This window comes from Panthera leo, chromosome A1, assembly GCF_018350215.1.
Source record: "Panthera leo isolate Ple1 chromosome A1, P.leo_Ple1_pat1.1, whole genome shotgun sequence".
NCBI classification, from domain to species: domain Eukaryota; kingdom Metazoa; phylum Chordata; class Mammalia; order Carnivora; family Felidae; genus Panthera; species Panthera leo.
The window spans coordinates 111,390,383-111,408,891 of record NC_056679.1 but is presented as its reverse complement, the minus strand read 5'-3'; the positions used below and the strand labels follow the sequence as shown (position 1 = coordinate 111,408,891).

The following is an 18,509-nucleotide window of genomic DNA, read 5'->3' as shown; positions in this document are numbered from 1 at the left end:
ACTTGCATATTGAAGATAAACCTTAATACTGCTTAAGGGAGAGGATATTTTTATAAAACCCAATTACTCTGATCCAGCAGGCAAGCCGTAGTATATACTCTAATGGGGACCTGCTTCTTCCCTATCCCTTTAACTGAGTTAAAGTCAGCTCATACTGATGTAAACCTGAAAGTTACTATTTCATTGGTGATCATGAGACCAAGATTGTAAACACATTTTTATAACCCATTAAAACAAAGAAACAAAAATCTTTTCATCAAGTATTACACATGAAGAACTTTTACTTTAAGAGGTTCATACAAGACAAGGTGAATCAGTGAAAAATGGGCCAAATCTTTTAAAGACATCCTATCACAGCACTTTAAATATACAAATGTATAATTTACCTATTTGTAAACAAAATTCACTTAATGGTTTTGACTATTTCTCTGGCTCAATCAAAAAAGCAGTCTCTTGAGCATGTTGAGAAATCAAGTTTCTACCATAACTTCAATGTAGTGAATTTGTGTAATCTTAATATCCACCAAATCAAACAGCAGCATTCATGCTTTTAATAAGTTTTAATATCCAAGAATAAATATCTTACGAGCGGCTTCCAATTTAATTAAACTCCTTAGAAAAATGTTACTTAAGCATTTGAGACAGAATTTTTAAAAACCTTTAATTTCTTTTAATTCATCATTTCACCAATATAACACTTCTATTATACATCAGAGCAGAAATGTACCAAACAAAGCCTACTTAAAGGATCAAGACAACCAAAGTTTCTCATCTCCCTATTATCATTGTCAGTTTCAGTGTATTTATGAAGACAGCTGATTCTTTTCACTGCAGAATAGGATAGTGTGTCCACCCAAGTCTTCTGCAGTCAAATCGGAAAACCACTTAATTATAGATTTCACTTCAAAGTGACTTTGTTCTTCAAGCATAGAGAATACTGACAGATTTTAAAGCCTGACTGTATTATTTCATATTTTTTTCTCAAACTAGACTGGAGTTAGTTCACTCTAGTTTTACTTAACATGATGATCCTTTTTCTTCCTTTAAAAAAAAAACAAAACAAAACAGGTGTGGGGATGGGTTCTAGTTCTATGTAGTATTTACTTCTGAAAAATTTTTTTGATGTTAAAAAGATCATTATCAATGGATTTATAATGTCCCTGCAACACTTAGTCTTGTGAAATTTTAAATGTAGCAGCCAAAATTTCAGGAAAAAATGAGAAAAATGTATTTGAAACACAGAAGTCTTTATTTTACAAAATTTACTTTACCTCTGCAATATTGTCTCATCTTATTTCAATCCACAACAACTCAAACATTATTGGCAGCAAAGGAAAAAAGTATCCAATCAAATATACGTAGATATATTTTGATTTGAAAAATACAGTATTTCAGAGTTGCATGTTTGATTCTCTGCTGTGGTCCTTTATTTTGCTATAGTTGGTTGAAATCACAGTGAGAACATATAATCATCACATTAGTCCACAAACCTAATAGAAAAGGAAGGTATTACACATTCTCAGGTGTTCGGCATTATCATGAATTTCCTTAAAAATAAGTCAAATATCTTCATTTGTTCATTTATTTACTTGTTGTTGTATATGCAAGAGGAATTCATAATATGATAATGCAGATTCTGTTCTGTCTTCTACCATGTTTTGAAGGAAGTTTGCTTTCATTGGACTCTCATCCCTTAGGAATAAAAGACAAAAATATATACATTAGATAAAATGTAATAGTAAAATAAACAGTGGATTTGTCGTGAGGCTTTTAACATACTTTTTAAAAAATATATATTTATTTTAAAGAGAGCACGAGTGGGGGAGGGGCAGAGAGCCCAATGTGGGGCTCGAACGCACGAGCCTGAGCTCAGGATTCAGGTCCTAAGATCGTGACCTGAGCTGAAGTCAGACACTTAACCAACTTAACCAACTGAAACACCCAGGTGCCTCTTAACATACTTTTACTAGTAACTGGATATAAAGCATAATTTAGTAATATTTATTGAAAATTCTTTTTCTTTTCTAAAGGGTTTGCATAAGCAATAGGTCACATTTAACTATGATTCAAGACAGGTCCTTGCAAAGCTAAACACATTGTTTCACTATTAGTAAATGAAAAATTCAACTTACCTTATCACATAAAGTATGGGGAAAAATGGTCTCTGCTCTCTAAGCCAAGAGATGAATGCTATTATTCTGGCAGATTCTGGTGTATCAAGCTCCGGAAGGTCTGTCTATTAAACAAAAATCAGCAATATACAGTTTACTTGAGTCATATATCTAATGCATCTCAAAGTTTATCATGTATATGAATCACCTGTGCTGAATGGCACATATTGATTTAGGAAGTCTCAGGGAAGGGGTCTGGGAGTGTGTATACCGCAATTTTCTAGTAGGAGCTAGGCAAACTTTTTTTTTTTTCTTTTTTGTATTCTCATTTATTTTTTTAAAATTTACATCCAAGTGAGTTAGCATATAGTGCAACAATGATTTCAGGAGATTCCTTAATGCCCCTTATCCATTTAGCCCATCCCCCCTCCCACAACCCCTCCAGTAGCCCTCTGTTTGTTCTCCATATTTAAGAATCTTTTATGTTTTGTCCCCCTCCCTGTTTTTATATTATTTTTGCTTCCCTTCCCTTATGTTCATCTGTTTTATCTCTTAAAGTCTTCATATGAGTGAAGTCATATGATAGTTGTCTTTCTCTAATTTTGCTTAGCATAATACCCTCTAGTTCCATCCACGTAGTTGCAAATGGCAAGATTTCATTCTTTTTGATTGCCGAGTAATACTCCATTGTATAGATATACCACATCTTCTTTATCCATTCATCCATCCATGGACATTTGGGATCTTTCCATACTTTGGCTATTGTCGATAGTGCTGCTATAAACCTTGGGGTGCATGTGCCCCTTCGAAACAGCATACCTGTATCTCTTGGATACATACCTAGTAGTGCAATTGCTAGGTTGTAGGGTAGTTCTAATTTTAATTTTTTGAGGAAACTCCATACTGTTTTCCAGAGTGGCTGCATCGGCTTGCGTTGCCACCAACAATGCAAAGAGATCCTCTTTCTCCTCATCCTCGCCAACATCTGTTGTTGCCTGAGTTGTTGATGTTAGCCATTCTGACAGGTGTGAGGTGGTATCTCATTGTGGTTTTGATTTGTATTTCAAAATGATGAGTGATGTTGAGCATTTTTTCACGTGTCGGTTGGCCATCTGGATGTCTTCTTTGGAGAAGTGTCTATTCATGTCTTTTGCCCATTTCTTCACTCGATTATTTGTTTTTTGGGTGTTGAGTTTGAGAAGTTCTTTACGGATGTTGGATACTAACCCTTTATCTAATAATGTTGTTTGCAAATATCTTTTCCCATTCCGTCGATTGCCTTTTCGTTTTGCTGATTGTTTCCTTTGTGGTGTAGGAGCTTTTTATTTTGATGAGGTCCCAATAGTTCATGTTTGCTTTTGTTTCCCTTGCCTCCAGAGATGTGTTGAGTAAGAAGTTGCTGAGGCCGAGGTCAAAGAGGTTTTTGCCTGCTTTCTCCTCGAGGATTTTGATGGCTTCCTGCCTTACATTTAGTTCTTTCATCCATTTTGAGTTTATTTTTGTGTATGGTGTAAGGAAATGGCCCAGGTTCATTTTTCTGCATGTCGCTGTCCAGTTTTCCCAGCACCACTTGCTGAAGAGACTGTCTTTATTCCATTGGATATTCTTTCCTGCTTTGTCAAAGATGAGTTGGCCATACGTTTGTGGGTCCATTTCTGGGTTCTCTATTCTGTTCCATTGATCTGAGGGTCTGTTTTTGTGCCAGTACCATACTGTCTTGATGATTACAGCTTTCTAATACAGCTTGAAGTCCGGGATTGTGATGCTTCCTGCTTTGGTTTTCTTTTCGAAGATTGTTTTTGCTATTTGGGGTCTTTTCTGATTCCGCAAACTTTTTTTAATGTTTGTTTATTTTTTGAGAGAGAGAGACAGAGTCTAAACTGGGGAGGGGCAGAGAGAGAGGTACACACAGAATCCAAAGCAGGCTCCAGGTTCTGAGCTGTCAGCACAGAGTCTGATGTGGGGCTTTAACTCACAAACCGTGAGATCATGACCTGAGCTGAATTGGATGCTTAACTGACTGAGCACCCAGGCTCCCCTAGGGGTACACAAACTTCTTAAAGGGTCAGACAATAAATACTTTTGGCTTGCAGGTCATTTGGTCTCTTTTGCAATACACAACCCTACCAATGTTCCACTAAGTAGCCACAGACCATACATAAGTGAATGGACATAGCTATGTTCCAGTAAAACAAGAACAGGTGGCAGGCCCTCTTCGGCACACTTTATTGAGCCCTGATCCAGAAGAACATCCTACCTCCTCTCTTCATTTTATTATGGCATCTAGAATTAATTGATTCATTCAGGAGTTATTACAAATATGAAAATTTCTTTTTTTGTCAATGTTTTTTCTTTTTTTTTTTAATTGTGCCACCCAGGTGCCCCAATTTCTTATCTCTTCATTACCTAAAATGCCTAATCAACCAGAGCAGTAATTTTACTTAAAGCCTGAAAGCTAGAGCTTATCCCAGCATTAATTCTGAGAGATATTATCTTTTATTTTTTTTAATGTTTATTTATTTTTGAGAGAGAGCGCAACAGGGGAGGGGCAGAGAGAAAGGGGGGCAGAAGATCTGAAGCAGGCTCGTGCTATCAGCACAGAACCCAATGTGGCGCTCAAATTCTCAAACCTCAAGATCATGACCTGAGCCGACGTCAGACACTTAACTGACTGAGCCACCTAGGCGCCCCAGATAGGTCTTTTAAATACATGAATCTCCCGATGACTTCTGTGAATGGAGTTAAACCCATAAATATGAAAAAGCACTGACATAAAATACATATTCCAAAGTTGGGACAAACAGATAGTAGGGTCTGAAAAATATGACACTAAATAATACCATGTTATAATTAATTCTAACTTTAAAACTGAAACTTATCCAAATGCTTTATAGCTTAACAAATGTTTTCTCATGGATCATTTCAGTTACTCCTCTATAGGCAACAATATTCTTACTTTACAGATAAGGCTGTTAGTGACTTGTCCAAGGTGACAGAGCTATTGACAGAGTTTATTGTTATTTTCTTCAATAGTAAATATTAATCCAACTGACACTGATCACAAGTTATTTGCTTGTGTGGCAATTAGATCAGTTCTTACTCTAAAGCAGCAGTTAAAAGGACCTTGTCATAGATCAATGAAATCACTTGCCAAAAACACAAAAACACAAAAACTACAACATTAACACTAATTCTAGAAAACGATTTCTTTTTTTTGGGGGGGGGGGGCATTAACTAAATTCATTACTTTCTTCCTAAAATAGTCTATTGTCATAGACACATAAGAACAACTAAGTCATTGATGCAAAATAATCCAAAGAATGCCTTTAAAACATAAAATGACTATTTTATGTTCCCAATTAGAAGGGAAACATAATCTGTGGCAGCATTTTATTTTCTGGAAAAACTTTGATTTAAAATGGGATGTTCATGATTTTGCCACATTTGAAATGCCCTTTAAGTCTACTATAATCACTCTAATAAATTCTTACCATAGTTTGTGGAATTAATGCATAGTTTTGAACTCCTAGAACTCGGCTGAGAAAATTTTGTCCACAATTTTTTCCAACCCAAAGCATCAATACCTGGGGACAGGAAGAAAATTATTTTGAGATGTGCATTTAACAGTCTGCTGCTGACTAACCTTTACCACTGAGTATACTTTTGTGTTTTTTTTTAAGTTTATTTATATATTTTGAGAGCAAGAGAGCATGAGCAGGGGAGGGACAGAGAGAGAGGGAGACAGAGAATCCTAAGCAGACTCTGTAGTCAGCACAGAGCCAGATGTGGGGCTGGAACTCAGGGAACTGTGAGATCATGACCTGAGCCAAAACCAAGCGTTGGAGGCTCAACCGACTGAGCCACCCAGGCACTCCCAGCACTGAGTATGATTTAAAAGATCAAAATAATAAATATGGTTAGTGAAATTGTACTGACTTCAAATGAACTAATAATAATCAGTTTTAAGCATGATGAGACATTTTATGCTTGGCATGAAAAGAGGCTATGAAGGGAGAATGTGGCTCACACAAAAATAGAGATTAAATAGCATATAATCTGCCCCCAAAAAGAAGATATTACAGGGAATGAATGTGTACTAGTACATGGAGGGAATGATCCAGATCAGTCAGACTAACTCACAGAGCCTGCATCCATGAGGAAAGCTCCATCCCTGCTCAGCTTCTCCACGGAAAGCTGAAGAATAGGCGGCTGAGGTATGGTGCGATCATTGATGTTGAGTGCTCCCTGAGAAATTAGACAGAAAAGTTAAAGCTTTTATTTTTTATTATTTAAAAGACTATTTTTTTACCATTTATTTATTTTTGAAAGAGAGAGAGAGAGAGAACGAGCAGAGGAGGGGCAGAGAAAGAGACACAGAATCCCAAGCAGGCTCCAGGCTCTAAGCTGGCAGCACAGAGCCCCATACGGGGCTTGAACTCTAGAGCCATGAGATCATGATCTGAGCCGAAGTCAGATGCTTAACCAAATGAGCACCCCAGGTGCCCCCAAAAGTTAAAGCTTTTACTAGATAATAATTGAGAACAAAATACCCCAATAATTAGACAACGGCTAACAGACAAGATGGGTTCCTTCATGTCAAAGGAGAATAGCTAAAATTTTATTTTGTTTTATTAAAGTTTATTTATTTTGAGGGAGAGAGAGCACACAAAACCAAGAATCAGACACTTAACCGAATGAGCCACCCAAGCATCCCAGAAAAGCTAAAATTTTTATCAGGCCAAATGATCATTGAGGAACAAAACTAGTCAACACAGCCTGAGTTGACAAGCCCACATAAAATTCAGGAAAATTTGCTGACCCTGCCACAAATCTTATCACACCCTCCAGCAGCTGCCATATCCTGAAGCTGCTACCAGAAACACTAAATTGTATCCTGCTTGTCAACCTGCTCCTGAAGTCGCAGTTTGGGACCTCAGTCTGACCAACTCCTAATAAGAACCCAGAACTTGCAGTTTGTGCCTACGTAACCCTGAGCTGAAATCCTTCCTCCTTCAGAGTGTACTTCTGTTTGGAAGGCTGCATCTCCTGGTTTGTAAAGTGTTTAACACTAAAGCTTTCCCTGGCCTCTGACCAAACCTTTGAATTCCAAAAATTTTTGTTGACATGGTAATCTGGAGTCACAATTAAAATTTTAATTCCAATGTTAATTCCAAGACTTTGAAACTTACTTAGGTAAATCAGTTATTCGTATTTAAATATAAAGAAGATGAAGAAATATTTATCACTTATCTAAAAAAACCCCATTGTGAATTCCAATAAAACCAAATTAACTTCTGATTTTAACTATTATAAAATACAATAAATGCAACTAATATCTATGTATAATTAGTTAATAATAATGGCTGATTGTGTGGCTTAAGTCATGTGTACATAATGAGGGAGGATTAAAAGCCCAATGCAAATGATATCTTAATAGTTCTTTTCAGTTTGACATATCTTTTATTTATTAAGGCCAGAAATGGAAGTTTCTCATTTCTAATAGACATACTGTTATCTGAAAACACAAACACACCTTTAAATATTCATAACTTAATTTTTGACCCAAAAATTTTTAACCATTTAATCTAGGTACTTGATTAAACCTTAGAAGGAAGAAGTAAATAAAATACTGACCTACCAAGAGGTATTTCCCCTCTAGCCATGAGGCTTTAATTCTAACAGGGACTATTAACCATATTACCTTAAGACTTCTTGCCTTAGGGCATGTGAAAAGCAGGAGAAAGACCATGCACTGCCTCAATACAGCTATTTAGAAATTTCTAGAGGTTTTCAAATATGAAAGAAAAAAATAATCTTGACTTTTTTCTGGTGGGAAAGAAAAGAAGCTATCAGTGGCTCTGTTTTCTAGTCTTCTAAGTAAAGGCCCATATGAAAGAATGAGGCAATGCAAAGACTCCTCAAATTTCATATGCAATTTGTCCTTTATATATGCAAGATCGTAAATTCTTTAAGCTTTGAAAGGTTTTTAACCAAAATATTGCTTCCTATACACACACACACACACATATACATATATATATACATATATATATACATGTATATACATGTATATATATACGTATATATATACATGTATATACATATATATATGTGTGTGTGTGTGTGTACATATATATATCCTAACTTGATCACAATTTTATTTATTTATTTTTTTTAATTTTTTTTTTCAACGTTTTTTATTTATTTTTGGGACAGAGAGAGACAGAGGATGAACGGGGGAGGGGCAGAGAGAGAGGGAGACACAGAATCGGAAACAGGCTCCAGGCTCGGAGCCATCAGCCCAGAGCCTGACGCGGGGCTCGAACTCACAGACCGCGAGATCGTGACCTGGCTGAAGTCGGACGCTTAACCGACTGCGCCACCCAGGCGCCCCGATCACAATTTTAGAAAGAAAGATTATGATTTGATATTTTCATGCATCTGACTTTAACTCAGGTAAATAATAATATCTCAGTGGGAACTTCAAAAGAAAGAAAGGGGAAAAAAAAGGACAAATAATGTTACAACTTAAATATTTTTTAAATCAATAATATTGCTGCACTAAACACTGACCTGGGGTTTTCAGATATAATTTCGCCCTCAGGACACTCCCTTCAGATCAATTTGTTTAAATAAGTAAATTAGATAGGCTTTACATTTAGAAGATTCGCTTTAGAGATTTGTCTTTTTTTTTTTTTTTAATTTTTAATGTTTATTTATTTTTGAGAGATAGAGCGGGAGGTGGAGAGGGGGGAGGGGGAGACAGCGAACAGAGAGAGAGGGAGACACAGACACAGAATCTGAAGCACACTCCAGGCTTCAAACTGTCAGCACAGAGCCCGACATGGGACTCGAAGTAAGGAACCGCAAGATCCTGACCTGAGCTGAAGTTTGACACTTAACTGACTTGAGCCACCCTGATGCCCCTTTACAGATTTGTCTTAAACAAACTTAAGGAAATTTATTACTTCAATATCTTAAATAATAATTTAGTAAGAAAAGAGATACTATCTCATGAGCTTCCCCAAACCAAAATTTCCTTACAAAGACTTAGCGAAGGAATAAAAACTTTCCTCATTTCTACAATGGACTCAATATAATTAGGCTTATAAACCTCCAAGAAAAAGCCACTAAAAAAGTAATCAATCTTACCTCATCTGAAAGATTGTCAACTCTATACAAACTGGGATGAGTTGTGAGCATAAGGTAGACCAATGGCTGATTTTTCACTTGACACATGGCAAAAATGCGTTCATCTAGACGTGCGTTTGTCCCAGTCTGAAACGATTTCTGTAACAAGAAACCACCCCCCATCCAAAAAATGGGTATTTAACAACAAATATAAACAAAGCTTTCCAACTCAGATGTTAAAAGAGTATCTTCAGACAGAATTAGCAAATTTACTGTTAATTATTCTTTTAAAAGTATCTTTTTTAATTTTTTTTTAACGTTTATTTATTTTTGAGACAGAGAGAGACAGAGTATGAACGGGGGAGGGGCAGAGAGAGCGGGAGACACAGAATCGGAAGCAGGCTCCAGGCTCTGAGCCATCAGCCCAGAGCCCGATGCGGGGCTCGAACTCACGGACTCACAGACCGTGAGATCGTGACCTGAGCTGAAGTCGGACGCTTAACCGACTGAGCCACCCTGGCGCCCCTAAAAGTATCTTTTAAGAAGTCACACAAATCTATTAAATTGTGGTTATAGCTCCACCTGGAAGAAATTAATTACCTGACCATGGCAAAGTCACTGGATCTCTCTGTTTCCTAATCAGTGAAATGGATCTAAACACTCTACCATAGAATGATGGTGACATAAAAATCTAAATAATACCATGAGACGGGTAAGGTTATATTGCAGATGAAAAAATGAAAAAATGAAAACACAAATGAAGGACCAAAGACCTGTGTTTTATAAATGCTGGGTGATGACTAATGGTGGTTAACTATCCTTGTTTCTCCTTCAGTTATATAAACAATACAATAAAGCTTACAAATCAATTAGGAAAAATAATAATACAATAATGCAAATGAGGACAGTTACTTAGCAAAATAAAGTTAATAAGTAATGAGTTTTAACTGTTTTTTGTTTTTGTTTTTTCCCACAGGTGATTTTATTAAAGCACGGGGACATGATCCGTGGGCAGGAAGAACTGCTGAGTTGTAACTGGTTTTTATTGTAGTGAATTGTAACTGATCTATTAGCTTCATAGAGAATACTAAAAGTTTCGAGGTAAAGTTTTAAGCATTCCTGGGGTACCTGGCTGACTCAGTCAGTAGGAGCATGCAACTCTTGATCTCAGGATTCTAATTTCAAGCCCCAAACTGGGTGTAGCCATTACTTAAAAAAAATAAAATGTTTAAAAAAAAAAAAGGCTTTAAGCATTCCTATTGATGGAAAGTAGTAGAAAGAGGCAGAGAGCTAGGAGCAATGAGATTATGCCTTAAGACAAGTGTACTAACTATAAACAAAGGAAGCTGAAGATCAGAAAGGCTCTTAAGGCTTTTTGTTGTTGTTGTTGTTTAAGTAATCTCTACACCCAAAGTGTGTCTTCAACTCACAACCCCAAGATCAAAAGTCACATGCTCTACTGATCGAGCCAGCCTAGGCACTCCAAGGCTCTTAAGATTTTTTAAAGTAAGCTCTGTGCCCACTGTGGGGCTCATATCCATGAGACCAAGAGTTGCATACTCCGCCAACTAAGCCAGCCAGGCGCCTCAAGATTTTTTAAATTAGTATGTTGATAGTCACTAAGAAAGAAAAAAGAATATTATGGGAAATGGAAGAAGGAAATTTCATTTATTGATTCAATAACTACTGAGAGCCTGTTATGTACTAAGAACTGTTGTTCTAAGTGCTGAAACAAAGTGGTAAACTTTTCAAAAAAGATAAAAATCCCTGTCCTTATAACTAAAAAATCCTAGTAAGAGAAGAGTAAATAATAAATAAGCAAAATACTGATATGTCAGTGTTAAATGCTTTAGAGGAAAAATAAGGGAGGGAAGACAGATAAAGAATGTAGGTTAGAATGGTAACAGAGTGTTGCACACTAAATGGGGAGGTAAGGGAAGGCAGGCCTCAGCGAAAGGACAGCATTAAGGAAAGACCTGAAGAGGGAAAAGCTCAGATTTTTAAATGTTAAAATTTAAGTATTTATGTAATTTCTATGTATTTACATTATATTCAGAAGTAGAAATGCATAATTTGAGTTAAAGAAACTAGAAGCTGATCCAAAAGCCATCCTATTAGGGTAAGTGGGTTACCCTTCTCACCTAAGAAGAGATGACATACACCAGACAGGTAGATCCTGGAGTTCAGAAAAGTATACAAATTGACAAGATCCAGAGTAGTTTTGATCAGTTTTGAAATCTGGGATGTAACCCTAAGTGATTTATTAACATGAGCTTTTTAATAAAACTTACAAGGGAAAGTTACAGGAAGTACATAAGCTTGGACATTGGATTTTGTACCCTGGAAAAATAAGTCTCCTCCACCAGCCCAGAGTTTCCTTTCTTTTTTGGAGAGCGGGGCAGGGGGAGCCAGTGGTATGGGTAAAGGGCAGGCAGGGGAGATCATTAAATAACAATATCAAATGAAAAACTCTACAGGACCATAGAAGGAAAGGCAACTGCTAGAGAGATAACATTTGAGCTCAAACACAGTAAGAGGAAAGTGCAATGCAGCCCATGGCACAGGTATGAGAAGGCATAGCTAAGATTTAGTAGTATGTGGCTGAGATACTGTAGGGAGCAAGAAAAAGCCAAAAGAAGAGTTTCATGTGTGACTTCTTGCTCTAGCAATAAAAGATTGTTTCGGAAAACTGATCATTACTTACATCACTTACATCTTTGATAACTTAAGTGAATACCTTGTGAACATCTCTTACAAATAAGGCACACCCTTTAAATCAGTATTTTTAAACTTTTTTGGGTTACAAATTTTTTCAAGGTTCCAATAAAAGCCAGGATCCCTGTGCTTAGAAAACTTAACTGGCTTAAAGTTATACATACAATGTTTAGTGGTTCACAGGATAAAAACTTGGGCTAATGACATTATTGTGTTAGTTTCTGGGTTTAACTCTCTTACCTGTTTAAGGAGAGCCAACACAAAGAGTGGGAAAAGCCGCAAAGAAAAAGGAACCATGAGTCCAGGCTGCTGGTTACTTAGGACTGAAGAACGATAAGCTGAAAGAGAGTCTATGACGGCATTCACTAGGGCATCCCGAGCATCACTCAGACTGGCAGTCACAGACCTGTCAACAGCTAACAGATGGAAGGCAGGAACAAACAAGAGAGAAGATAGAAGTTTAGCTATCCCACTTCTATCCCACTGTTACAGATAGAAGAGATGTTTTTTTTTTATTATACAAATTCCCTCTCCAATGTATCACATACACAAGGAGACAAGCATAGTAGCTCAAAGCACATCGTCTGAAGAGTCAAATCAAAGTTGGCTGAAATGCTTCTCTATTTCCTAACTGTAAGACAAAATGGCAAAGAATCTAACCCTCATGAGTATGTTTCCTTACCTGTAAAATGGCAAAACTGTTCTTTGTTCAATCTAAGATGTTATTTTGAAATATTCTTTCTAAATAAGTTCTACTCCCAATGTGGGGCTTGAACTCATAACCTGGAGATCAAGGGTTACAAACTCAACCAAGTGAGCCACCCAGGTACCCCAAATCTAAGATGTTATTAGTAGTAATCCACCATTTTATTTACATACTACAGAAAAAGAAAAAAGTCTGCAACTAAAGCACATGCTTTCTTCACAGAGAATTTTACCCTATATTTATTGCAAGAGCTCTTAGCTACTTAGATGCCTCTCATCACCTGTCATGCCACTCTGTTTACATGCATTTCAGCATACTGGAAAAAAAATTTTTCCCCTGAAGAAAAATTTAAACACTAAAAGCACATAATTGTTTTAGAGAGTTCTTAAACTACAACTAAACTAAATTCATGGGGCACCTGGGTGGCTCAGTCAGTTAAATATCCGACTTCGGCTCAGGTCATGATCTCACGGCTGTGAGTTTGAGCCCTGCATCAGGCTCTGTGCTGACAGCTTGAAGTATGCTTCAGATTCTGGGCCTCCCTCTCTCTCTCTCTGCCCCTCCCCTGCTCATGTTCTGGCTCTCTCTCTCTCTCTGTCTCAAAAATAAACATTAAAAAAAGTTAAGGGGCATGTGGGTGGCTCAGTCGGTTGAGCGTCCAACTTCAGCTCAAGTCATGATCTTGTGGTCCCTGTGTCTGAAACCTGCATGAGGTTCTGTGCTGTTAGCTTGGGGCCTGGAGCCTGCTTTGGATTCTGTGTTTCCCTTTTTCTCTGCCCTTACCCTACTTACACTCTGTCTCTCTCAAAATTAAGTAAATAAACATTAAAAAATAATAGATTAATTAACTAACTAACTAACTAACTAACTAACTAACTAACTAAATTTATGTTGGGGCACCTGGGTGGATCAGTCGGTTAAGCATCTGACTCCTGATTTCGGCTTATGTCATGATCTCACGGTTCTTAAGATTGAGCCCTGCGTGGGGCTCTGTGCTGATGGCATGGAGCCTGCTTGGGATCCTCTCTTTCCCTCTCTCTCTCTCCCCCTACTCCTTGAGCTCTCTCTCCCTCAAAATAAATAAGCTTAAAAAAAAACACCTCAATTCATGTGATATCAAAAATACAATCAATACTGGGTTGTCTGGGTGGCTCAATCGGTTAAGCGTCCAACTTTGGCTCAGATCATGATCTCACGGTTCGTGGGTTCAAGCCCCACATCGGGCTCTGCCCTGACAGCAGAGAGCCTGCTTGGGATTCTTTCTCTACCTCTCTCTCTCTCTCTGCCCCTCCCCACTCCTGGCCTCTCTCCCTCTCTCTCAAAAATAAACATTAAAATACAATCAATAAAGTGATGTTATTAACTGCTATAACCAAATTTGTATATAGCCAAGAAAGAATAAAGACCACTGTCACCTGATCAACAGTTAACTCTTAAGACTTCAATTGAAGACATCCTGATTTTAAAGATTTTGATAAAATCTTTATCAAATGTGAAAAAAATTTATAAATTTTTTAAAAAAAATTTATAAAATGTGAAAAAATGTCCATAATGCTATCAACCAAATTTAGTAACAAAACCAATACTTTTTGTGAAGCAAACCATTGTGCAGATTTTTTCAAACCTACAAATACCACCTAATATATAGTTCTTGCTGATGATAATAAAGATAATATTGGTCATACTGTTAGTAAAAAGTATTAGTTGAACAAAATATAAAGGCAATGACCCTCAAATTTCTTAGGTCACAATCTTTTAACTTTTTTTTTTTTTTTTTTTAACGTTTATTTATTTTTGAGACAGAGAGAGACAGAGCATGAACGGGGGAGGGGCAGAGAGGGAGGGAGACACAGAATCGGAAGCAGGCTCCAGGCTCCGAGCCATCAGCCCAGAACCCGACGCGGGGCTCCAACTCATGGACCGCGAGATCATGACCTGAGCTGAAGTCGGACGCCCAACCGAGTGAGCCACCCAGGCGCCCCCACAATCTTTAACTTTCAACAGCATATGAGACTAACTAAAATGGGGTTGGCCTTCATCAGGCTTCGTTAAAGAAAAAATTTGCTGGGGCACCTGGGTGGCTCAATCAGTTAAGCATACAATTCTTGATTTTGGCTCAGGTCATGATCTCACGGTTCATGAGCTAGAACCGTAAGATGGGCTCCTTGATAATGGTGTGGAGCCTGCTTGGGATTCTCTCTCCCTCTCTCTCTGCCCTTCCCTTGCTCATGCGTGCTCACTCTCTCTCTCTCTCAAAATAAACTTAAAAAAAAAAAAAAAAAAGAATTTACCAATAGGAAATTAAAAAAAAAAGTAATCACCCTTATCATAGACAGATTTGAGTTTGAAGTAAATGGACCAAACGACATCTTTCCTCAAGGAGAAAAAAAGCAAAAACAACAACAAAAAATCAAGGAGGCAACTAAACTATGTCTGAGACAGAAGTAAAGAACTGAAGGTATGAATAAATAAATTCTAGCTCAGGTGATCTGGCCAAGAATGCAAACTTATGTGTGAAAAGTAAACTGGTTTTCAATCTCAAATTCCATGACTCCAAGAATAATGATCTTTACATAACTTCACTGTCTCTTGCAATCCAAGTTACAGACCTCATAAGAAAGCTATTAAACTTTAGTATTGAACATTTAGTAAAATATGGTTATTTAAATTCACCACAAGCAGATTATAAAACAGGAAGCAGTTTAGTAGTTGCCTAAAGCTGGTGAGGGATAAAAAGAGGAAGTGGGCAGTTACTGCTGATGGGCATGAGGTTCTTTTTGGGATGATAAAAATGTTCTAAAATTAGATTGAGGTGATGGCCATACAATTCAGTAAATATATCATAGATAATAGAGTTGCAGACTTAAAATAGGTTAAGTGATATGGCACATAAATTATATCTTAATAAAGCTGCTTAAATAAAAGAAAAAAAAAGTTCCTTTCATTCAAGTAGTTACTTAGGAGGCATACACAGAATCCAAAACAATGAAACCTTTAAAGTTAAGTATTCATTTTTTAATGTTTATTTATTTTTGAGAGAGAGACAAAGAGCATGAGCAGGGAAGGGGCAGAAAGAGAGGGAGGCACAGAATCCCAAGCAGGCTCCAGACTCTAAGTTGTCAGCACAGAGCCTGACGCAGGGCTTGAAGTCACTAGGCAGGAGATCATGACCTGAGCCGAAGTCGGACACTTAACTGACTGAGCCACACAGATGCCCCTAAAGCTAATTATTTCAAGAAAAATAAGGGGTGCCTGGGTGGCTTAGTCGGTTCAGCATCTGAATGCTGATTTTGACTCAAGTCATGACCCCAGGGTCATGAGATGAGCGCTGCACAGGGCTCCCTGCTGACTGTGGGGCCTGCTTGGGATTCTCTCTCTCTCCCTCTGTCACTCTCCACCACTTACGCTCACTCTCTCTCTCTAAAGGTAAATTTAAGAAAAAATTTAAAGCAAAATAAAACTCTCCAGATTTTTCTAATGTTATTATCTGTGAAGTATTTACAATAGGTGATAACAATTCTTACCCATATTGGCCAATAACCCTGCAATTGCTTGAACATCAGCTCCAAGAAAGACTTCATTCAGAGTTGAAACTACAGGCAAACACAAAGTATGAACACGAATTCTTCTTTCACCTTTGGGGAAAACATATAAATGACAGTAAGGGACAACTTATATTTAAAAACTTGTATGCAAGTCTCTTGGAAAAATCACTTCTTTTCAATTTAGAACCAAAAAGATTATTTAATAAGCAGAAATAGTTTCAAAGCCTTAATGAGTAAAAACTCTATTAACTTTTATTTCTTTCATTTTTTGACTATAAAATTCTTTTTGTTCAAGTTATTACTGAAAAGGAACCATAAATTATGGTAACATGTTCGCTTCTTAAAAATTTCTTTTCTAAACCTTTTGGTTACTTTCTTTCTTTTTTTTTTTTAAGTTTATTTATTTTGAGAGAGAGAGCACAAGTGGGGAAGGGGCAGAGAGAGAGAGAGAGAGAGAGAGAGAGAGAGAATCCCAAGCAGGTTCCTCTCTGCCAGTGCAGAGCCCACTTCAGATTCTCTGTCCCCCCTTCATTTTCGCTCATGCTCTCTCTCTCTCCCAAAAATAAACTTAAAAAACACTACCTTCCACATGTATTCTAGAGTCTGTTTTGATATTTAAAGCCTAGAGAAATCTTATACTTTCCTCTTTAACCACAGAAAAAAAATTTAAAAGAAATCGACTAATATATTTTTTTTGGTATTTATTACCCACAATAATAAAAATCAATAAATACAGAAATAAAAATGAAAACCTTTTGGGAAGCATCAAATATCAAGCTAATTTTTAAAAATTTTCTAATCAGCAAGATCTGGAACACTAAAGTAAAAGAACAAATAAAAAAACTAGAGATGATATCCATATTACAACCTATATGGACACATGAAGACCAATGAACAGGTACATATAAGGAGCTCATACAAATTACTTTTAGAAAGAAGAACTATCTGCAATAAAGGGTAACACTGTTTAGATTTTCTATTCTAGACCAGAATAATGATAGCCAAAAGAAAACATATAATGTTTAGCCTATCATATCAGCAACAATAACTAAACACACACACACCACACACACACACAAAGGCTAAAATGAAAAGGGCACTTGGTAAGACCACAGATTGGTAACATCTTTCTGAAAAGCAACGTGGAAATACCAAGATTTTTTCTAAACAGTAAGCCTTACACTAAGTAGACTCTCAATAAATATCTGTTAAATACGATTGGTTAAGGAAAATAAAAATCACACATCTTGGCTTTACCAAGGATAGCAACAAATCTCTTAAGATCAGAAATATATTCTTTTGGTTTAAGAGAAATGAGTACCTCCAAAAGTAAGGGAGATTATTCTAAGCCAATGAATACGTGACCAAATTTTAAAAATTTCCCTTTGCTGTAACACATTGTATTTATAGTTAACAATACTGGATTGTAGACCTAAAAATCTCTTAAAACATAGATCTCATGTTATATGCCTTTGCCACAAAAACAACAACAACAATCCACACCTCCCCCCACTCAAAACACCCCACCTTACCTTTGCTGGATGTATACAAGAGTGCAGACTGAAAGGAAACCAACTGAGTGTCAGTAAGACTCTCTTCCACTGACATCTGTACTGCATACCCAGCATCTGGGTTTACATTAGGCAAAGACAGTAAGTCTGTTGACCGAACAAAGAAGTTCCCATGGAAGGTATGAATGGAAAGACCTAGAAGAGAAAACTTTATCAAAATCGTTTATATATTTTCATTTTATCCCTGTCACTTATCAGACTGGCAGAGAGTAAATCTAAAGGTTTAGATGTGATACTGTGATTTATGATAAGAATATATACTTGATCTTTACCCATTTCTGGCAGAGAGCTCCTAAACTCTTAGAATTTCCTAAGTGGTGAGAGTCACAAAGGTGTCTCTTGCTATGTTGATGGAGTGACTTTTGGCAAGAACCTAGGTAACCTAAGGATGGGGGCTGGTTACCAGAGGATCCAACCATGTGATTAGAAGGCTGGAACTTCAAGTTCAACCCCTACCCCACCAACATCCTTCAGGGAGGGGAGAGGACCTAGAGGACGATACAGTCACCAACCGCCAATAAGCTAAGCAATCATGACTATGTAAATAAGCCTTCATAAAAACTCAAAAGGATGGGGTCCTTCGGAGAGCATCTGGATTGGTGCCCACATGGAGATCTGGGAGGAGTGGAACACTCAGAACATGGAAGCTGCAGAAGCTTCATGCCCTTTGCCTTCTCCATACCTTGCCCTGCACATCTCTTCCATTTGGCTGTTCCTGAGTTATATCCTT

General features: G+C 37.2%; 1 protein-coding gene across 3 annotated transcripts in view; it reads right to left on the bottom strand.

Moving 5' to 3' along the window:
* Positions 1-215: 215 nt before the first annotated feature.
* The window catches only part of SEC24A (SEC24 homolog A, COPII coat complex component), a 100,006-nt gene continuing 81,712 nt past the window's right edge, over positions 216-18,509 (bottom strand). For all 3 annotated transcript variants that reach the window (XM_042935494.1, XM_042935488.1, XM_042935503.1), the window contains 8 exons: positions 17,741-17,914; positions 16,188-16,298; positions 12,198-12,373; positions 9,264-9,401; positions 6,252-6,356; positions 5,603-5,695; positions 2,133-2,236; positions 216-1,692 (listed from right to left, as the gene is read on the bottom strand). In XM_042935494.1, the coding sequence (XP_042791428.1) occupies positions 1,578-1,692; positions 2,133-2,236; positions 5,603-5,695; positions 6,252-6,356; positions 9,264-9,401; positions 12,198-12,373; positions 16,188-16,298; positions 17,741-17,914 (1,016 nt within the window). In that variant the 3' untranslated portion in view covers positions 216-1,577. The remainder of the gene's footprint in view (positions 1,693-2,132; positions 2,237-5,602; positions 5,696-6,251; positions 6,357-9,263; positions 9,402-12,197; positions 12,374-16,187; positions 16,299-17,740; positions 17,915-18,509) is intronic.